General features: G+C 41.0%; 1 protein-coding gene across 1 annotated transcript in view; it reads left to right on the forward strand.

The window, feature by feature from the left end:
• EGLN1 (egl-9 family hypoxia inducible factor 1) overlaps nucleotides 1-15,727 on the forward strand; it is a 30,321-nt gene extending 14,594 nt beyond the window's left edge. The window contains exons 2-5 of the mRNA XM_085219751.1: nucleotides 8,770-8,889; nucleotides 9,413-9,549; nucleotides 10,937-11,004; nucleotides 12,992-15,727. Of these exons, the coding sequence (XP_085075877.1) occupies nucleotides 8,770-8,889; nucleotides 9,413-9,549; nucleotides 10,937-11,004; nucleotides 12,992-13,056 (390 nt within the window). The 3' untranslated portion in view covers nucleotides 13,057-15,727. The remainder of the gene's footprint in view (nucleotides 1-8,769; nucleotides 8,890-9,412; nucleotides 9,550-10,936; nucleotides 11,005-12,991) is intronic.
• The last annotated feature ends 7,480 nt before the right edge of the window (nucleotides 15,728-23,207 follow it).

The following is a 23,207-nucleotide window of genomic DNA, read 5'->3' on the forward strand; positions in this document are numbered from 1 at the left end:
CTAAGCTGAATTTAATGTCTTGATGTCAACATCATAAGACCTACTCCCGGCATTTGTGAGCAGCCTGTAATTCTGTGTGGCCATAGCTATTTCTCAAGACTTTCTACCAGCTGTGCTGTGAGCTGGGCACAGGTGCCAGTATATGTTTGAACTCTATATACAGAGTCATCTGGTTAAAACCAGAAAACCCAAATATTGTTTATATCAGTTCTGAGAGAGGCCCTGTTACGTTGTGGTGATGGGATTGTATAGAAGACGTTGAATAGAGACAGTGTACATATGGAAGCCCATAAAAAGCAGCATGGACAGTCAGCATTTCTCACCTATAAACTGTAGATGATTTGAAAGCATATTACAGACTGCTGTTATTTGGCTTTAAACCACAGTAAGACTTCTACAAAAAGTTACTATGAATTAAAGCAGCACTTTGCATGTTAACTGTGTAGTTACTCATTTTTATGAATACTTCAAGAATTCAGATAAATCTTTTAAATTAGGAGTGAGTGCTTTGATATACTAAAGAATTTGTCAGGTTGGGAATACTATCAGCATTGCTGAATACTCTATAACCCCTTGCAAGAATCATGAACATTATTTTTAAATCATTTTTAGTCAGTGTAGCATTTGTGGCAATAAATCCTTCTATAGATAAAATTCTATGTGTGCTTAGACCTTGAATGCTTTCTGTAGGCGCTGAAAATTTAAGATGCTTCCACCATACAATTAGCTTCCTATTTGGCTAACTGCTGAAGATACAATCCCATTATTGTCTTGTTGTGCAGTCACAGAGCATTCAAATATTTCCTGCAAGCTGAATTTTATTTTCCTGATTATTTTGCTCCTTAAAGTGGAAACAGAATAATTGTTTCAAGTAAGACAGAATCATCAGTGTGCCTGCCAGTGTCATGCAGATGGATCTGAGAATTTGGTCTGCACAAAACACTGTAAGAAGATATTTTAAGTAGTGTATCTGAATGACACTTAACCTCTTATTATTTTAGTTCACTATCATAGTTTGTTTAGTGTTGTGTTATTATTAGCTAAAGATGCTGCTTCCCTGTACTTTTTCTGAATGGTTAGTGATGAGTAAGTTGACTGGAGTCATGTAAGAGCAGAACGTTCTGCCTCTTCTTGGAAAAAAGCAGTTTCAGACTATTTTTTGATGGTGTTATTCATTTCAAAGCAGTCATGATGTTAAATTAAAAACAGACTCTTAAAATTTGTGCTGATTGACTTATTTCTCTGTCATTTTTACGCAGTGCCAAAACACTGAGTCACTAGTCTGCTTCTCTTGGACAGAAAGGAGAGTTATGTGTGGAGGCCAGCCAATTCTTCAAATGTATTTTACACTTTTCAGCAGTTGTTTGAAAGTGTTCTGGTCGATTATTTAATCATATTGTGGACAGATTTAGGCTTTAAACACCTTTCTCACCTGCGGAGAGGAGTTTTGTATTTGTGCCTATGCTACTGAAAGATACTTTCCTTGGTGACAGTAATTTTCATCTATCTTCTTTAGGAAGCCTTGATTAGTTTTTGCTTGTTTGTTACGGGTTGCTGAGTTTTAGGTTATAGCAGACTGTGGTATTAAAACTCCCAACTATGTATGTTGAACATCAGGGAAGCTATTAATGTTTTGAAACACATCAGTAAATAGCAGCTCAAATGTGCTTTTTTTTTTTTTTTTTTTTTTAAGGGGATGAGAGTATTGTAAGCTTGAAGACGTTGTTTATGTTCAGAGTTGTGTTAGATAAACCTTACTTTAAAAAAAATAATCCTGTTTAAGTCAGCACACAACTCTTTGTAGACTATTAATTGAACCCAGTTTTAGTTTGCTAATAAGGAATTAGATTAAGCTAAGGGAAGCCAGATCTTAATCAGATTGGAGGACTGCAAGGGTATTTGCATTGATTTCACAGATTTAGTTTTAAAACAAAACCTTTTGGTTAAGCTAACATAACTTTGAGGAAGGACGCATCTTGGCTAGCAGCCTGGAACATGCCAGTGTGGTAACTATTAAGGAAGATACCACCTGCAGTTTTTCCCCTGGAGTTTGCAAACTGCCTTGGTGATCTCTTTGTGTTTGGACATTTGAGACTAGTAACAAGCTCAAATGTACGAAAGCAGTGAGAGCTTTGTTAATATTTAAGTATTGTTATCTCAGTTAAGTAGTAGACTAGTTGGAGACTGTAAAACTAATATCAGAGTTCTTCTCTGGGAGATAGGAAGCATGTTTTAGGTCTTCCTGCTGTTTGTGTCTACGACATTGGGTTTGGTCACTTAGTGGTTCACCTTTGGAGGTGTGTCTCCAGTTGCCCCAGATTCCTCAGGGCTCTGCTAAGATTCTCTCTGTCCAACCAGCATCTTCAAGATCTCCCCAAGGTTAATGACTCCTGTTTGATTGTTTTATGAGAGCTTCTCCTTCCTATGTCATTTTTTACATCTGTTGGATTTGTCTGTTAAAGTATGAGCACATCCCATGTTTGTCTTCTGAACATCAAACTTGAGCAACGGCATTTCTTTGTATGCCATTGGGAAAAACTGATGAGTTATCCAAGTTTGCATCGAAATTTTATCATTGATTTTAAGAGCTCATGAAAATTTCTTAAAACCTATGAATACAAGTGAAGGAAAGAGATGGTGCTTGGCAACCAGCTTCATGTGATCTTGCTGTTGCTTACAGGTTGAAAAGAACACTGGAGAGGAGGTGCCGGCTCCCATGCAGCTAGAAGTTTGGCATGTTTACCAAGCAACAACTCTGCTACGTGCAGGGAATCTGGCATAAATTCAGAGTAGGTGTGGGTGGGCTGAACACAGCCAGTGAAACAGCATGAGCATTTCTGCTTTCTGATACGCCTCAATTTATTAGAGGGGCTGCAGTGAGTCTTTAAAGTAGGTAGTTGTCCCTTAAATCTGAAGGCAGCTGTAATGGGTGACGGAGTGAGTTAACTCGGGGAGAAACTGAGCAGGCTGCTGCCGAGTAGTCAGACTGCTGACTGGGCAAAGCTTTCTCTGAACTGAGAAATCATGTGATTTCTCATATGATATCTTTTTAATATTATTAGAAAGTTAGAAGTAAGTGGTAAGAGTGTTTATCAGTTGTGCCAAACATGATGGTATATTACTTGATTTTTTTTATTTTTTAATTTTTTGGCCTGTTTACAAAATACAGTTCTACCAAAGTGACTGAAAACCCTGCAGTGGCCTTTGCACTGAAAGATGTGGGGAAGGTTGAATTAGGTCAGGCTGCCATTACTTTCTGAACTGCCTGGAAGTTCATAGAAAATATAAACCACCTACATAGCTGTGTGCTGCTCCTATTTATAGTGCAAGAAGTTATTTCAGCTCTGTTTTCCCTCTCTCCCTACCTATCTGAGTTTGTTTTTCAACTTTGTTCAGTCTGCCTTCAGCATGCCAGCTCAAGAGCAGGCAGCTTTGCCAAACCCACTCCTGATAAAAACCCCTGCTGCTGTCTTCACAGTCCCCCCGTGGCCTGGGCTGACCTGCACTTCTCATCCTTGCCTTCAGTTGGTTTTTCCTAGAAGAACTGCTTGCTGTGTGCTTGCCAGAATGTGATCCAGATAGTTGCTGCTTTAAGTAGGATTTTTGTTTTTTGTTTTTTGTGTTTTTTTTTTTCCTTTAACTGCAATTAGGTGGTTTTAGCGTATCTGCAGAGAAAAATGCTACAGATAATAAAAGTTGTTCTGCTCTGCTATTAAACAAATTAAATGTCTGTGGTGATAATTTACTACTAGGGGAGAGAGTTTCAGAGCTGCAGCAGTGGGTGGGTCTCTTGTTTTTGTTAGTTTCTAACTGAAATTTAGAGATCCCCAGTCTCACTCACGGACATGTGAGCCCCATCATTTAAGTTTTTAGGCACATAGATAGCAACTTTGCTCTCCTCTCATAGGTTTTCCAGCTGACAGTGATTGAAAGATGCAGATGCTGATATTTCTCTCCAGCTTTTCCAGTTAAACATTTCTGGCTACTGTAAACACCTGGCTCTCCGTCCTTATTTGCTGGATCGTGGAGTAGATCAGCATCAAAGACTGACTTGGAGGATGAACATCGGTGCTGAAATCCTTGGATTAGCTGTGTCCCAAAGTGTTTGTTTTGTCACTTTGAACTTCCTCTGTTTTGGTTAGAGGTAATATTCTTTTCAGTGGATAGCCTTTGCTGAAAGTTTCTGTCTCTGGTTGTGAGGAATCTGCAGTAGAAAACATATGAATCCAAGGCAAGTTGTATCACATTAAACGTGCTAAAGTCAGTAATGTTGACTATGCTCATGCCAAATTGTACCAATGCAGGCTTTTTTTTTTCCTTTCGGTTCAGTTGTCATTTTGTACACCTTGCAAAAAATCATAGCTGATGTATCTTGAAACTGTGGTATGTTTCCTCAGAACTGTTGTTTGGCAGGGACGAACAAATAACCTGAACTAGAGTTGCATCAGATAGACCACAAAGGGACAAGTCAGATGTTTTATTCTTTAGCTTGGTTCTTCATTCCAGTGAGTGTTTTTTTCTTTGAATAATATGTCTGATGACCCGCACTGAGGATTTCCATTCAAGTCTTTGTGAGAGCATCTGATAAATTTTGTTAGGAAGTCATCAGTCTTGCATTTAGACATCTTGTTTTGCTCACTGGGATTTGTAGTTCCTTCAGCAAACAGCAAAAGTGACATCTCCTTGACTGATGCAGTTTTCTTTAACTTTATTGTTTAACTCAGATTATTTTGTATTAATGTGGCACAACACGTCTTCTCTCCATTTTATTGTTTTGTTTTGATTTTGTTTTTTAATTTTCCTGGAGGAATTTTATTTTACCGCGTAAGTAGTATTTTCCTCCCTTTCCTATGAATTTGTTGATAGTGCTTACTTCTTTTAAGGAATGGTAGGCTTACTGATATCCAGCTGTGAGAGGAATAGGAGAGGAGAGGAAAAAACTTCAGTGTGTTTACGTGCAGCTTTTTTTTTTTTATCTAGGGGTTAGGCTGTTGTACTTGGTGAACAAGGCTGGGGATGCTTCCCTTGTAACTCTCACTTTCTGCTCACTGCAGTGCTGTGCCTGCCAGAGTCAAATGTCTTATCTGTACCTCTTTACAGAGTGAGCAAAACTGCGTGGACAGAGAATTACTCCTGTTGCCTTTGTTGCCTTTGGCATGTTAAAGATGGTGATGCATAGGAAGAAAAAAAAGTGATTTCAGTTCTTCTGTTAACAACTTAATGTTGCTTGTTTGGGATGATAACCTACAGTTCGTTTTTCAGCATTGAACCCTTGGAAGCAGAATGCGTGTGAATGAGCGATCAACAGCTGCTTAAGTGTGTGATTAATTTTGTTTGACAGACACAAGTTGTGCTGATTGCAGAGCAGCGAGGGCGCTTTCATGCTTTTTCAATTACTCATAAATTCTAGAGGGTATCTTAGGACAACTCTCATGTGCTAGGCATGAGTGCTCAGGCAGAGTGCTGCTGGATTAAAGGCTAACGCTGAAAGTGTTCTGCAGAGCAGTTCAGTGGTGACTTCACTTCTGCGCAGAATGTATTTACAATGACCAAACACTTAAAAGCTGTAGAGTCTGAGAAGCACAAAAGAGGAGACCTTGTCTATTATGAAAATGGAAGCAGTGTCTTGAGTCAAATTCCCTGGTAACTTTTATGGGAGAAAAAACAGGACAGATAGCTTTGTTTTGAAGAGCTGACACCTTTATTGCTTTGAGCATAAAATTTTAAGGAATTTTGGACACTGATCTCAAATGCCTGTTCTTTTTTTGGCCGCCATTAACAGCATTCAAAAAAAGTCACAAACCCAGAATTTCCCTTTTCCTGACATACATATTTGCATGCTTATGTATATGGTAGAATAACAGAAAAGTACATGATTTCATTATTTGCATGGGTAGCTTTTCCATCCTTTCCCACAGAAGAGAAATGTGAGTAATCTTGCAGTATGTGGCAGTTTGATGCCAGCTCGCTTTGCATTGTTTCACAAGGCAGTACACTTCGCATGTCCTGTAAAAAGTTGGTTACTTTCCTTATCACAGTTCAATTGGAGAAAGGGAATTGTCACGCTAACTGGGGAACATACATTGTGCTGCACTGGCTGATGGGCCAGTTTGCTTTCCAATTTGCTGCTAAAGACTGAGTCATTGTTACTGTTATAACAAATGCATATTAGATAACTTATCGCTGCAAAACTCTCTCTTGCAGTTAATGATAGCAGAAGTTTCAGGCTCCAAAGTCAAAAACAAGTGCGTTTGTTGTTGTTTTCTTAGTGTCAGTGACAGACTCAGAAGGTACAAAACACTTCTAACATGAAGTATGGCTGATCTCTGTGTTATGCTGACAGCAGCTGATGTTGCCCTCAGACTTTCCAACTGCTGGTCCTCTCTTTCTTCAGCAACTTCAAGGTTGGAAAAAAAAAAATAGAGTGTATGCTAGAAAGACTTGGGATCTGCTTTTTAAACTTCTAACTCTGGGGTCTTTCAAGTCACTGACAGATAGGTCATTTACACGCCTGGAGACATTTCCATATCTGAGTCTGACTCCTTGTGATTTCAGAGAGAATTGAAACTGCTGCGGCTGTTTGACCTTTATCTTTTCTTCATTCTGAATGAGTTGGAGCAGCTGCTTCTCATGGGTGTAGACAAATGACAGATGTCAGCGTTTGCTTTTCCCAATACCTCGGCAAAACTGAAAGTACTTGTCTTGTTAGGATTGCTGGTATAGACTTGGCTCCAGCAAACTCAGGATCTGTGTCCAGCACTGTGTGTGTGTGTTCCACAAGAGCGCAGCAGGGACGCTGGTCCGTGGGCCTTTCTTCGAGAGGGTTAGCTTCAGTGGAAACCAAATACCTTCCTCTTCCAGCCCAGCTTCGCTTTGTTTTGTTCCTTTTTTTCTCGCTAAGAAAGGAAATTGCAGAACCCTTATTACATTATTTGGTATCTTAAACTCACTGTTTTGATTTTGTGGGTTTATCTTCCTGCGGCAAAACTGATAAGTAATGGCTTTGCCAAATAGGAGGTCACATTATTTGATATATATAGTATGTTTACATAACATGAGAGCTGTAATGATGACTACACTGTGATTACAGTAAAGGAACTGAGAAGCTGAAATGCCTAACCTTAAAATTACAAGTATATTTAAATGTTGTACTTTGGAGAACTTATACTGTAATGCTGTGTCAGTGTAGTTAGTTCTCTTTCATGTGAACAGAGTTTGGCAATCATTATGTTCTCTTAGGTCCTAGAAAGATCTACCAAAGCATTGCTTCTTCTCTTATTACAGTATATCTGTAAATGAAAGTTTAAAATGTTTGCTGCTCTAACAAAATCCATTCTGTTTACAAGCTGTGTACAAGTATTTTACTGTTTGAACCTACTCAGAGCAATTTCTTGGAACTAAGGCAAACTGGAAGGCTTTACTTGTTACCATTAAGAAAAGAAAAAAGGTTAAAATCGGAATATAAAGAAAAAAATGCACTGATACTCTTGACTTGAAATAACTTTGGACTACATTTCCACAGTTAGCATTTTAATGGGAAAACTATTTTTGATAATTTACAGAAGAGTGTTACGGCTGAAGTTTGCAAATCTGGGTGGGTCTAAATTCAAATTGTAACAACCAGGCTAAATCTGCACTGGTATCATTGAGTTCAATTTTTTTTTCCAAAGCCAAATATTCAGTGAGGTTAATAGTATATCAGATTTTTGCTTTCTTGAGTTTCCCTGAAATTCTTGTTACGGCTTTTCGTGGAAGTTATATTGTCTCTGCAGACGTCTGAGTACCGTGATGGCAGGGTAAACGTGAAATTCCTTGGCCAGGGAAACTTTGTTCTGATCTCTTTCAAAAGCCTGGAATTTTTATCTTTTCCAAGAAAAGGCTAAAGGTGGGCAGACATGCTGTTCCACAGATGGGCCATGCTTGCAGACTGGTTCCTGATTGAGTTGATCAGACCATCAGTGAGCAGCATGTCCAGTTTGTTTCCTGTGCACATGCGCGTGTCTGGATTCTAATGAAGTAAATCACTTTGCACAACTGTCTTTCCATCATCTTGGACAATGCGGCATAGGAATTTACGTAGGTAGAAGTACTGCTGTACTGGAAATGGTTTAATGTCCTTGGGTTATTAGATTTCACTTTCGGAGCCTCTTTTAAATTTCTCACTTCTTGAATGAAAAGGATGTTTTTGTTGTATCCTTTCAGCAGGGATTCAAAGACCTCCAATGTACAGTGGAAAACATGAGCAAAAAAATGCACTTGGAGTAATTGAGTAACATGGGCTAATTGTGCTGTCTTATAAAGCCTCGTAAAATAAAGTTTTACGCCACTTTTTTGTGGAGAAACACTTTGCACTAGAAATGAGGGGGGGGGAATAAAAAACCCAGATGTAAAGGATAGCTGTCTGTGAACTTGAGACTGGAAAACCAGTCTCCATCTCATGAGAAGCATTAATTATGTATGAGACATCTTCCTTCTCCTGTATCATAGTCAAGGGAGCCAAGTCTGAATGTTACCTACAGCATGAGAGCAGCCCCACCTGCAATACGTTAACACTGTTCCTCACAATGTGTTTCATGCTTTTGTCATATATATCAGTTTGTGAGTGCTATTCTTACCTAGAAAGAAAGCTTAGTAGTACTTTTATTTTATTTTTTACATCTATTTCTAGTTAAATTTATGTGTTGCTTATGTACAGATAATACAGATAAAATGTATGCTTTTTCCCCAGCGGAAAAAAATTAATCATTATTTTTGCTTCCTTGACTGTAGGCCATGGTGGCTTGTTACCCAGGCAATGGAACAGGATATGTTCGCCATGTTGATAACCCAAATGGAGATGGAAGATGTGTTACATGTATATATTATCTTAATAAAGACTGGGATGCCAAGGTATGCAACTTCTTTCTATACATATTTTTATGTATACTTGCTAATGTGTCTTTGCTGCAAGGCTTTGTACACATTCTTTCTTCTGTCTTTGCCTAGATGTATTCCTATATTGCATTAACTTGGACATCCTTTGCCTCTGATTCTGCAGTTAATGAGATGTTCTGTAGATGAGGCATTTGTTTTCAAAGTGTCAGTGTAGTTCAGATCAGCACATATCTTTATATTATTGTGGATATGAGGTTTAGAATAGATAAGTATTTATAGCACAGTTTGAGTGGTCTAAGAATTCACTGTTGGTGGTTTAAAACTCTGTGTAGATGTGGTGACTGACTTCTTAATAAGGATTATCCAAGCATTTCAGTGATTAGGTAGATTTGGCAAATAGATATAGCTAACTGGGTGTGATAAAGGCTTTAAGTTCAGCTCCGTGCATGTGAAATATTTTTAAATGTGATATTTGGTATTTTGAAAATAATGTCCTGCTATATACTTAATGCATTGGTTTTAAACATTTAATTTGTAGGTAAGTGGAGGCATCCTTCGGATATTTCCAGAAGGTAAAGCCCAATTTGCTGACATTGAACCCAAATTCGATAGACTGCTATTCTTCTGGTCTGATCGCCGCAACCCTCATGAAGTACAGCCAGCATTTGCTACAAGGTAGGACTAATGGGCTCAGATACATTGCATGATGCTTCTTCTAGCAAAAGGTGAGGGAATCCCAATGAGAAACAAATGAAATGATGAATTGTGACCTGATCCTAGATCTCTGGATGTTGAGTTCTGGTTGTACTATGGCAAAAATTTTGTTTTTTCTCTTTTGGATGGTTTATTAGGATTCTGGTGTGCTGCCGAGTTTGTACCCATGTTTTATCACGTATTTTGGAGAGAACACACTCTTAGCCAGGGTACGTAGGCCATGGTACTTGAAACATCAGAAATTGCTGAGCATGTACTCAGTAGAGCTGGAGAGGCCATAAGCAGACCCTGCTGTAGCCCAGGAGTATTGTCTGTGTTACTCAGTAATAGCTTTATATTGTGTTCTTTTCCCATTGTCACTAGCACAGTACTGTGCTTTTTAAAGATTGACAGGGTGCTACAGTTTTATACCTGATTGCACTGGGAAGGAGGTAGGTGGTAGCAAATGGTCAAGTTCCCCCTCCCTTCAACTCTACGGTTGGCTTGGCTTGGGAATAGAGAGAGGGCTGGGGATCAGCAATAACCATCAGTACATGAATCTCTTCTTTTTCTTTCGAGTATTGTAAGAGTTTTTCCCAGTTTGAGTCACAGATGGAACTTGAAACCCCTTTTGTTATTGTTTAGGGGAGATGATGATGCTAAATGTACATGCATTCACTGCCCAACGTCTTGAGTAAACACTGACAGATTGTGTTAATAGATAAATCATTGGAGTTGTTGATCCAAACTTCCTGTTGCACACGTAGCACTGAACATTAACTAGGGCACTGAGATAATGCAAGCACCTCTGCAAGAAGTAATTTGAAACTGCAGTCTACATGTCCTATTAGAGCCTTTCCCAAGGCTGCAGCACTCTCCCTTCCCCCTTCTGTGCTCTGAGCAGAGGGTGAAATGCTGTTTACTAAAGCTCCTTAAAGTCTTTTCTCAATAGCTGGCATTTCATACTTAAATCCTCTGTGGGCAGTGGAAAACCAGAGGAGCTGTGTGAGAAGGGGCAGTTAATTTTCCCTTATGGCAAGCATCCAAGAATGATTTCTTGCAGTGTGACTCAGCAATGGACTTGACCAAGTAAAGCTGAAGATGAGGTCATGCGGCAGAGTGATTGCCCAGTTTCTGGGCAAGAACTGTAATGACAACTCACTGGGGGAAAAAGTACTTACAGTGTCAGCATCACCCTTTCAATAGCTATTCAGACAGCGCGTACTGCTTGCTTTCTCTTCGTGAAAGTTTTTTTCTGCTGAACTCATAAGTATGGTCACGTTGACTTTTTCGTTAAGTGCTTCACTGTAATGTTTTTCCTTACAGTTCAGGAATTTTTTAATTTTTTTTTTTTTATCATTTTCCCTAGGTACGCAATAACAGTGTGGTATTTTGATGCAGATGAAAGAGCACGAGCTAAAGTAAAATATCTAACAGGTAAACTTTTGTTAATATCTCCTGTTCTTTGATTGTTTTGTTTTTTGTTTTTTTTTTTTTTCTGGAAGAATAGCTGAGCAGTCCAACCTCATGTCCTCAGCCCACCTTCTACACAATAAGGGGGAAAAAAAACAAGGCATAATTCATCTAGTCAGGCTTTACAGGGACGGTGACCCAGTGGCTAAACTGCTAGCCCGTGACTTGGGAAATCCAGGTCAGCTCCTTGTTCTGCACACACTTCCTCTGGGACCTGAGGCTGGTTGGGCTTTTCAGATGGGGGATGCAGCCTCTCCCTGCCCATGTCGCTCTGGTAGGAGTGATGGTTAATAAATGCACCACAGGACTGAGTGCCATGTAAATACTTCTGATGGGATATGGTGATCTGACTTTACAAGAATCTCTGTGTCGGAGAAACAAAAACCTAAAATTAAAATTTGTAGTCAAAGAATGGAGTAACTTCCTCCATTTTCAATTCCACATATCAGGCATCTGTTTTCCTTTTCTGACTTCTCCCTCAAGAGGAAGCTGATCTAATTTTCCTGTTCAAATTAGCATTATGAGGAGAAATGGTTTGGGACTTCTGTCGTACTTGTAAACGCATCATGATTTTCTGCTTGCTGTGGTAAGAACAAAGAGCAATCAGGTGTACTGCAGGTGCACATATGCACAGCATATTTCTCAGTGGTTTCACCAAACGCTCTGAAAAGGCCGATTTTTGGACAGGTGGGCCCAGTCACTTCCAAATCAGATTTTGTTCACAGCTTTTCGGTGCCTGGAGCACTCCTGTAGTATTGGGACTGCGGTTCCACTGCCTGTGGTGCAGTCGTGGCTCAGTGCCTTTTGGGAGCAGTCAGAGTAACGCTGCTCCTGCCTGGCTTGCAGGGAAGGACAAGAAGCCAAGGGGCAGGGGTCGGGGTGAGTTTGGGGGTGGCAGTGGCACTCCCAGGCCATTGGGAATGCTGGTGACGCATGCCTGGCCTCGCGTGGCTCTGTGGGAAGTGTGTCAGTGCTGGAAGTCAGCCTCCACGTCACACACATGTGACCCTGCGCCTTATAAAGCTGCCGGAGAACAGTCGGAGCCACTTGGTTTGTCTCCATACAGCTTTGGCTGCTGGAAGCAGCTCGGGTGAGCAGAAGCTCTGCTCCCTCCCTCTGCAGTGTCCCCCCCCCCCCCCCCCTCAGCTGCAGCGACTAGGAAGGAAGGAGGAAGCTTTAATTTTGCTATTGGTTAGGTCTAGCACAGATTCCTATTACCCAGTTATTCCTATTTATCCCAATCGCGGTTTTACTTGCAGTTAAAATTACAGTGTTTATTCTTTATCTGAACTGAGAATTATACAAGAGTCTTTGTATTTTTCACTGATATTATAGTTATAAAATAAAAGAGCATTCAGGTTTTGGCTAAAGCCATGCAAGTATATGTGAATTTTCTATGGATATGGAATATTGTCTGCTAGTGTTTTCATTGGGTGTACTTGAAGTTATTCAAGTTAATCGTAAGGACTGAAAAGGTGAATTATTACTATTATTATTACTATTATTAGCATTGAGTCAAGTGTGATGTTGCATTTAAAAAAAAAAAAATCCTTCAGTGTTTCTTTACAAAGATAAATACCTAGAGATTCTGGATATTCTGATCCAGAGTATTGGATTGCCTCACATCTGAAAAGGCTGTTCTTACAGGTTTGTAAAGGTCGAGGTAATTAATTTCAAAACTGCACGTGTGACGGGAAGTATCCAGCTTTCTGTTTGGCAGCCAATCAAATGCCTGCTTTCAGAGATTACAAGTAACCACAGCAAACTGGCTTTCCAGAGCACAGCATGCAGAGCAGGTGCACAGAAATATGCATTTGGATGCATCGCATGTACTGGGTCATCCTTGAAGATTCTCTTAAAACCAAGCTAGAAAATGGTGCAGCCATTCTGCAGATCGTACTTTGATAAATGTTGAAAAAATAATACTGGATTCCTTTTTGTCTTTCTGCAGGTGAAAAAGGTGTGAGGGTTGAACTTAATAAACCTTCTGACTCGGTTGGGAAAGGCGTTTTATAAGCCTTTGTTTTAGCCACTCCTCTTGCTATTCTCCCTGAGAAACCTTGATGCTATCTATTAACTTTTGAATGTGAATAACAAGGTAAAGGAAAATCAACAACAAACCAATGTTTTAATAAAGAAGCATACAGTGTTTCCATGTTGCATCAAATAGAAGATTTTTTTGACTGCTGAAGCATTGTACTATGTGATTGTCACTCCAGGCCTGTGACTGCTTATGTGAAGAAGATAAGCAATCAGTAAGGAACAACATATGCATCTGGACATAAACAAGTGCCCTACATAGAATTTGTTCATCCTTATATTTTGCCAGACCTGTCATCCAGCTGAATCAAATTCATCACTCCTTTTTTTATATGGTAAAAGTTTGAATTTTGGGTAATTTTTGTATGACCAGGTACAGTTTATCAAAATTGAGTCTTAAAAAAAAAGAAAAACAGAAAAAAAAAAAAGAAAAAAAACTACAGTATTCTCCAAAATAACATGAATCTATTTTTGTAAAACTGTTCATACTGTTCTCCTCTGCCATGAAAGACCTAATGTAAGGGTTGCCAGTAACTGATAATCACTTTAATTTTCTTTACACCTTAAGTCTGAGAAGGAGCACTTTAATTACCAGCTAAAAACCTGATTGTTTTATATCATATCTCACACTAATCTTAACTTTTAAAGATTGCTGCTGTATTGTTTTTTGACTATGTCCTCTTGAACCGTATTAACAGAAGCAAATCAATATCTTGCTACTAGTAACATTCAGTTTGTGGTTTTGTATGTTGAATCTACAGAGGGGAAGTTTCGGTCTCTGTTTTTGGTTTTGTTCTGTTTTTATTTTGTTTTGTTTTTAAGTGACTGGCACTAAGTGAACTTGACACTATCAGTTGCTGTCATTGGCTTTGGGGACCTGGTAAATACCATCAAGTTACAAGAACATACAAGGGCTTTCCTAGGCTATTAGAGGTACTCAGAACCTCCTTGTGTACTTTACAGAAATTTTGAGCTTTCTCCCTTTTCTAAAGAATACTTGCCATCCCCCTTTCCTTTGTATATAAGTTAACAGAATATCTAAAATTCACTTTTTTTAAAAAATGTCCTTTCCAAATGTTGCTGTCCCATGCAGTCTTTAAGTAAGTTGACACCTTGATCTATCATATAGTGTCAAGGAAATGGTCAGCACACTGAAGGTGAAGCGCATCACTCCTTCTGCAGTACATCTTTAGATTCTCACTGTGCTGAAGGATTTCCCCCCCCCAAAAAAAAACACTGGCCTCTGATCAACACTGAGACACACGTTTAGTAAAAAAAAAAAAAAAAAAAACACCTTTGCTTTCTTTTACATTGTTTTTTGTTTGTTTGTTGGATTTTTTTTTTTTTTTTTTTTTTTTTTTGTTGGAAAAGGGGACATCACAGATTAAAAGTGACATGCAGAAACGTAGGTATTTTAATTTTTAAGAGATAAAAGTTTTGGACACTTATATTTTTTTCCTATTTTTTTTTTTCCCTCTGAGCTTTAAAAGCTTCAGAAAACAAAAGCAAACCTATAAAGGCTGCATTCATATATATATATATATATATATATGAATCAACCCCCTATAGGAGCTAGGGGGTTGATCAACTTAACCCACTGCAGTTTTCTATCTGTCCCTTATTTCCTTACTTAGCCAAAACAATGTGAGTGTACAGAAATATTTCTGTATATACTACAACTTGTGACAATTTTAGCATCTGTATAGTTTGTATTCAATTAGAGACCTTTTCTATGGAAAGCTCAGTAATTTTTTATTAAAAAGATTACTATTGTTCATGTAAAACATGAAAAAAAGCTAATTGTTTAGTAACAAACTGACAGAAGGGGGAAAAATTCAGTATTGGTATATCATTTAGGAGAACCAATGGAAATCCCAGTTTTGTTTTTCCTTTTCTTAACACGTTCTTGCCCTTTGCAATTCTCTTCCTCTTTCCTCGTTTCTTCCCAGAAAAAAACAGATAGGATACCTTTACTGTAAGTGCCTCTGCCAACCTGGCCAAGGAGTGCAAATCTTCGTTACTGTCTGGTCTGCAGTGCATTTAGGCTATCAATGAAACAAGCGAAAAAGCCACCTCTTTTATTTCATCTTTAATACTTCTTTAATGGAGGTTCGGTTGGTTTTAATTTAGAAATGTACAGCATAAGCCTTTAAACTCATTTCAGTCCCTCCGTAATTCAAACTTCTGCAGTTATACAGCGTATCAAATTCTAATCACGTAGGTTTGTGCTTGCCAGACAGGTTTAAAAAGTGCTTAATTTTACACTCTGTGTAAGTCATTACAATAGGGTCAACAAATCAGGTCAGCCATTTCTTCAGTGTCCTTTAGAAACTCTTTATTTCATGTCAGTTGAATATTCAGTCTTGAGCATCACCAAGCAGCTCCTTGTTTTAAAAATATTTTTTAAACTGTCTTATGATCTGTATGTGTCTAGTCCTGGTTAAAGACAAAGCTTCATAATGCTATTTTTATTCATGATGTTAGCTAGCTGTAAAATATGAGACCTTTATCTATAGCAGGCAAAGAAATTCAGGATTCATTTACAGGTTGCCTATAAAGTTGTGTAATTTGAAAAGCAGTGTTCATTATGAAAGAGCTCTCAAGTTGCTTGTAAAGCTAATCTAATTAAAAAAAGATGATGTATAAAGGTTCTTGAAAACAATGTGGTTATTTGTGATCTATGTAACTTTTAGAAATCACTGTAGTAACTAATTTATGAATGACCCTGATAAAGTAGGGTATGTGTATTTCTGTTTTAAACCCGAGCGACTTTTACTCTGGAGAATGATTTGTTTCTTTGAACTGTCTTCATTATGTGGGTGCAGTGATCATTTTTCTCATTATTTTCTCCATCAAAAACAGCCCAAAGTTTAAACTGCTTGGAGTGATGACCTACATCGAGGCACTATTGATTTTTTTTCACCACTTTCTGATATATGCAAGAAGCATAACATGGAAGTCTACTTCAGAAAGGATTTATCATAGGAATAGTCAAATCGAAGAATGGCTTGCATTGGAAAAAACCTTAAAGATTAGCAAGTTCCAACCTCCCTGCCCTGAGCAGAGCCGCCACCCACTCACTCATGCTGCCTGCCAAAACTCCCGAGTGCTTTTCTGTAGGGCTGCTCTAAATGAATTCTCTTCCCAGTATGCAAATCTGGGATTGCCTCTACCAAATTGCAACACCTTGCCCTTGGCCTCGTTGAACCTCATTAGGTTTCTGTGGGGCCACTTCTCAAGCCTGTCCAGGTTTTACGCAATGGCAACCCTTCTGTTGTGTCATCTGCATCGCTCAGCTTGATTTCACTCAGCAGACTTGCTGAGGGTCTGTGTCGTTGATAAAGATATTGAAGAGCTCTTTGTCTCAAGATGCACACCTGGAGACACCACTTGTGACCTGCCTCCACTTGGACATAGAGCTGTTGACAACAACCCCTCTGGCTAAGATGGTCCAACCAATTATTTATCCACCAAATAGGCCATCATTCAAATCCCTCTCTCTCCAATTTAGAGATAATGATGTGGTGTGGGACCATGTCACATGCCTCGCACAAGTGCAGGCACATGACAGCAGTTGCCCTTCCCTTGTCCACTTAGGTCATTGCTCCATCATAGAAGGCCACTGATCTGCCCTTGGTGAAACCGTGTTAGTTGTTTTGGTCACTTCCCCATCTTGTGTATGCCTTAACATTTCCTCTAGAAGGATCTGCTCCTTCCCAGACACAGAAGTGAGGCTTACTGGCATGTAGTTCTCTGTGTTCACCTCTCTTAAAAACGAGAGTGATGTCTCTTTCCAATCACTGGGGACTTTGTCTAATAGCCATGACTTCTCAAATATGATGGAGACTGGCTTGGTGACCGTATCAGCCGTTTCCTTGTACATTTTTGGCCACATGAGATGGCAAGGTTTACTAGGGACTCTTCAGTTTTACATGGTCCCTAATTAATTTTGAGCCCTTCTGAAATGGTAGAAGAGCAATAAAGTTTACAGAGGCCAGCCCGCACAAGATGCCACACAAATTTTCTGTGCTTCCTCATTGGACCTCAAAATGGCTGTCCAGTAATCAAGGAGGCATCAGAGTGACTGTGCTTCTGCCACGGCTCCAGCTTGTTTGAAGCCCCACTGTTGATTGTCTGTCTTGTGCAGGTTCAGTACCCTGGGCCTCTAGTGAGTCTGCCAGCCTTAGTGCACCTTCTGTCACACATGGATACCTGCTGGTCTCTCCTCTGTTCTGCGGCAATGGCTTCTGTCAGGGCACTAGGCTCAAGCCTAAGTGCAGCAGCACTAGCTGGTCCTGATATGGACTTACGTCCATATCATATTCTCTTGAAATCTTTCCCTGTCTTTCTTTTGTGTTCAATGAGGAAGGAGTCTTGTAGTGCTCACAGCCATCCTGGACAGATGTGATTTTTTATGATCACATTGTTGAGCACAATGTGCGGAGGAATCAGTTTGTGTAGCAAAGTCAAATGCTGCACCAAGGAATGATGAAGTCTTTTTTGGCTGTTGCTCAAAAGAAAGCCACTTGCAAATCTGACAGGAAGCGAGCTGACAGCCCGAGTGCTGGAGGCAAATATCTTATGCAAAACATCTGGACGGGCTGACCGCCTTGAGGTCAAGGGTGGAAGGACCAAATCTCTTAAGTCACACTGATAAGTACAGTCGGACTGGGAAGTACCGCTTCAGTGCCTGCTGAATGCTTTGAAGAAGAGGGCAGATTGCTAAATGTCAAAGGCAAACTCAAAATCTGAGAAACCAGGAAGCCTAGCACGTGTACTTTGCCTGTAGGCATGCAGATGGCTGCGTGCACTTGCAAATGCTTGGTGGGAGTGAGTACTCAGCGGCCAAGACTTTGAAGAACTTCCTGGGACTCGCTTGGGTTTGGCTCTCATCTGCTTTTCTGGAGGTGGGTGTATATCTGGAGAAACTTGGGACTTTCATACAAAATATTATTTAGCCTTTTTTGGGGAACGTGAATAAAGCTTGAATGTGAATGATTGCTGCAGATGCATCGAAGCCTGTTTGAGGCCTTACATCAGTGCAGAAGGTGTGCTGGCCGTGAGGTATGTACCCTTCTGAGCTCATGCCCCTGTCTGGTGGGAGGGGAGGGCAGCTGTCAGAAGCAGGTTCAAAGTCTTCTGCTGTACCAGACAAAGCTAGTTCTAGAGAATTCATTTTGTTGACTTTTGCTGCCATTTACTCAGTTCCATCATTTTTCCCCATAGCTTTGAAGAGGAGTGAATATACAGCACATGTATGGCTTCCTGAACAAAGAAAGCCACAAGCTCAGAACTCCCGTGTGGAATTGGTACTCAGAGTTGGCTCTAAAAATGGAAGGAGCAGATGAGGTGCAGATCACCAATTCAAGTCCATAGCATGACAGGGAGGAAGGAAGGGTTGAATTAGAAATGATAAAGCAGGGCAGGAAGAGATTGAAGTATGAGACCAAAATAAAATGTATGGGGTGGGTGTGGGGAACACGGAACATAACCACGCAAAAACATTATAGGTGTCTTCATGGGATAGAAACAAGAGAAGAGGATATGCTGCATGTCTGCCTCAGGAAAGGCAATTGCTGATTCATCCCATCTGCCTTTCTCTTCATGGGTGCTGTTGCGAAACAACATACTTTTATGTCTGAAGATAAGAGGTCTGAACATTTTACTTGAGCTGCTTCCTTGTCTGCCTTCCAGATGTGGACTTTGGGGAGCTTTTTCCTCTTATTAAAAGAACAGCTTGGGATTACATTTCTATTGGCAGTAGTTTGTGTGTTCTTCAGGAGAGCTTCTAACCTACTCAGTGTACAACGTGGTGATAAATGCTGGGAAGGGTGACCAGCTGGTTTAGCCGTGAGCCCAGAACCACTGTCTTCATGTGGCTGAACAGCAAGTTGCATTGTGAGTCGGTATTTCAGTACCTAAAGACAGCAACGATCATACAAAGGGCCAAACAGAGATCAAAACTAGCGCAAGTTATGTGTATTACAGATAAAACTTGCACTAGAATATGTAAGCAAGCTATATAAATAATGAAGTTTTAAAAGAAATAAAAATTGCATTCTAGTAGAGGACATGACGAAACATAAGAGGGAAGAAAACAAAAGATGAAACAGGCCCCACAAAACCACTATGACCTAGCCAGGCACAGCCTATACACCACCAGCCCAAACCTGATCAGTCTCATCTGGTGATGAGCACGGTACCATGAGTTAATGCAGCTCAGAGGTGTTCCAGAAGACCTCTTCTTATTTGAGCATCTTTGGACATTGAAGAGAAGCCATTTCTCCAAGGAAAATGTGGTTCAAGATACCGCTAATATTTGGTAAAGGGACTCAGGGCCGTGCATAATAATTGAATCTGTTTTCTGAGATGAGAGTCTAGCGGACACCATTCCTTCCAGCAGAGATGATATGCTGATGGCAAGGTTTCAGCTGCTACATGAGGCATATTTACTTTCCCTTCAGTCCTCCTTTCCCCAGCTACAACATAATGATGGGCATGTGTTCCGCACAGTCAAGTTTTAATGAAACCAGAGTCAATTAACTCTTTGGACCTAAATTTTTGTTCTATTTAGAACAACTTCGGGTATGAAATACCCAGTGAGGAAATGAATTTTACAGTAAAAATTAGACTTAACACGAGGCCATGGAAGTACAAAGTGCTGGGCTTATTTTTACCCTGCCCGATCATTTTCATTAATGACTCAGCAAACCTGCCCACATGAGCTGTTATCTGCAGCGCATGTAGCAGGAATCCAGAAATACCTCGGAAACCTCGTTCAGAGCTGGGGGGGAGCAATAGCGAGCAGCTGGGTCCCCCTAGCGTTGTCAGTAGCCCACAGGAACCTGATCCGCTTCAGCTTCCATCGGCCAAAGGACGTGCTTTTCGGTTGTGCTGTTGGTACTTGATATGATAGCGGAAGCTGTTGTTTAGATAAGGTGAGGCAGCTTTACCTTGCTCTGTCAATGTCACCTGCAGCAGAAAATCCATCAGGGATGGGATGGAAGAGCAGAGAAACACAAAACCAAGGGGCTGAGCACTGTATAACAATCCACTGCCAAAGCAGCAGCAGAGACCTCCACTCCTCCGCCCTTCCTGAGGAAGCCAGGCAGCATCTCTCTTGGGATCTGCTCCAGGTTGGACATGGACTGACCACGACTCTATGAGTGGCTCAGTGCCTGTAGTTTCATTTAGCGTAGGAGAGCTCTGCCTGAAAAAGGTTTACAAGAAAGCCTGGACAAGGGGAATTTTAGACATCCTTCTCCAAACTCAGGTCTCCCCATTCTTTCTAGGGAATGCTGGTGTCCAAAACATCTTCCAAAAACGCTCCGAATCACCGCATCAATTACCGTTTGTAATGCTTTGGGATGACAGGTATCAGCCTTAAGTTGTACCACAGGAAGTTCAGGTTGGATATTAGGAAACATTTCTTCTCAGAAAGAGCAGTGAGGCAGTGGCACAGGCTGCCCAGGGAGGTGGTGGGGTCACCATCCCTGGAGGTGTTCAGGAAATGTGTGGCTGTGGCACCGAGGGACATAATTTAGTGGGCATGGTGGAGAAGGGCTGATGGATGGACTTACATGATTTTGGTAGTCTTTTCCAACCTGAAAGATTCTATGGCTACATTCTATGTATCTGTTTTGACAAAAATGCACTTCAGGAAGTCAGGGCCTGCTGAAACATTAGCAGTAAAATTTCTTGGGTGATGTCCTCTTGACTGTGTGAAATTGCCAGGGAAACGTTGCCAGATAGCTCAAATAGTCCCTCGGGGTTTTACAGTGCCTGAAATACCTCTCACCTCCTACCATCAGGTGCTTTTCCTGCCTTCTAAATCTTTCACAGGTACATTCAAAGTTAATTACGTCTAAGTCATCTGCAGCACCAATAATCCCAGCTGCCCCACAGGGCCTGATGAGGAAGCAGCAATTACAAAATGCCTTCCCAGGCTGGGCAGTGAGAAGCAGTTACCCAGCTGCCTGCTCCTCCACCAGCCTTGGCTGGGCAGAGCCTCCCTTGACTTTGTTTTCTGCCGTGGTGCTTGTCTGTCTCCTCCTGAAGCCTCTGATGCATGGCCTGGATGATGGTGTCATGAGAGAAGGAAACAAAGCAGGAAGGTAAGGATAGTAAGAAACAGTGTCACGGTAAGGAGGACCTGTAGCTGCTCCTCCTATTGGTGACTTGCTGAATTAAGTAAGAAAGACCCCCACCTAAATCCTATTCCTGTAGCTAAGAGACCACACTGGGATATCTAGCCTTCATTTTACCCCCAGCTTTCTAGGCATCTTCTGACAAACCTCTCAGGAGAAGGCAGGTGCAGTGAGTCCACAAGTTGTCGCCCAAAAGTTGATGTCATTTAAAGAAAGACACTTTCAAACTGGGCAATAGGGGAGCCAAATATTCAGCTTGTTGCTTCTTGCTCCTTCATCCATTCAGTGTTACCCAGCATACAAGGTTACAGCTCTCAGACTTACCAGGACAAAAAAGCAGCTGAGATGGTGCCAATGATAAGGGATGGTTGGGACAGGGTGAGATATTCAGGCCAAGCTGCTGCACCTTCTTAGTGACTTAATCTAGTCTTAAACAGCCTGTCCTGGCAGAAGCTAAAAAGGAAATAAGGGATTAAGGCCATGGACTATTTCTTTTTTTATTTTTATTTTTTTAATCTTTCACACCTGCAGTACATTACCCCTTTCCTGAGCTTGTCATACCTCCCAGGCTTAGAAAAAGGAGCAGGAGAAGCGTTTTGTGCTTTATAAGCCTCTCTGGCTCCTTACAGCTCTGCCTTCCTTCCCTTAGCTGGGCTAATGCCAAATTATGACAAAATCAGACTCTTCATTGCAATGGATGCAATAGGCATGGTGCATGTACACCATGAAAGGACACCTTTGTTGTTCTTCACTGAACTCTGAGCTAGAAAAAGGAGCTCTTGTGTCATCTTCCAAGTCCCTCCTGCAGAGATGCCAAACACTCACAGGAAAGCCAGTTGAAGATCTTGCTTCTCAGATCTCACTTGGTCCAGACCTCCCTTCCTCCTTCCTATCTCTACTCTTTCTCCTCCACCTCGGCAGTGGCTCTGCCCTCAGCATGGAGTGCTGGTGGAAGCGGGATAAGGCCTGACCAACTCCACTCCTTCCCTTCCCCTGCACAGGTTAAGGGGGAAATAAGCATTCCTTAAGTGTAAGGAGTGCCATCTAACGGCCTACTGGAGAATCCCAAAAGGCCCCTCGCCTGGTGGCGAAAGAGACTATAACAGTTCAGATGTAAGTCAGAACATGGGGAATTTAGAGTGAAAAATTAATGAGTGGTGGCTAGTGTGTGAAAAACAGCTGATGGAAAACGGCTGTCAGGCATGACTGTGTCAGGCAGCTACAAATGTACACTTGCAGAGGAATTCAGGTTAGAAGTGACCTCGCAGTGGCCACTCAATGCAGGTTGGCCAAACGGGACAGCAGATGTGCAGGCACCTCGCTGGGGGATGACTGCCTCCAGAAGACATGACGCACGCAGCTGCGGTAACAGTTCCTTAATATTCTGCAGCAAAGACATGCTGCATCACCCACAGTTACCACAAACTGCTCTAGTTATTTAGGGGAAATGTCTATCACTCTTTTTCTCAGAAACCTAGCCTTCAGTATGATGGTATCCTAGGGTGCATTACAAAGAGCATAACCAGCAGGTTGAGGGAGGTGATCCGCTCACTCTGCTCTGCCCTGCTGAGTCCACAGCTATCTGGAGCCCTTTGTCCAGTTCTGGGCTCCCCAGTGTACAAAACACAAGGGACTACTGGAGAATGTCCAGCAGAGCGGCACAAAGGTGATGCCTGGAGCATCTCCCTTATGAGGAAAGGCTGAGAGACCTGGGACTGATCAGCCTAGGGAAGAGAAAAATCAAAGATCCAAAGAAATGTAACATACATAAAACTGTATTAAACATACAATGGAGATGGCAGAGGTCAATACAACACGTATTTGGCAGTGTGTGTTTTTAGAGGAAAATGTAAGATGGAAAAGCGTTGATATAGAAAGGGTACTTTAAACTAGACTGCCATTGGAAACATAAACATGAGCACTGATGACTAATGTAAGACGGCCATGACTGCCATGTGAAAACCAGGCTTAATGAAAATG

The sequence above is a fragment of the Meleagris gallopavo genome, chromosome 2 (assembly GCF_905368555.1).
Source record: "Meleagris gallopavo chromosome 2, MGAL_WU_HG_1.1, whole genome shotgun sequence".
NCBI lineage: Eukaryota > Metazoa > Chordata > Aves > Galliformes > Phasianidae > Meleagris > Meleagris gallopavo.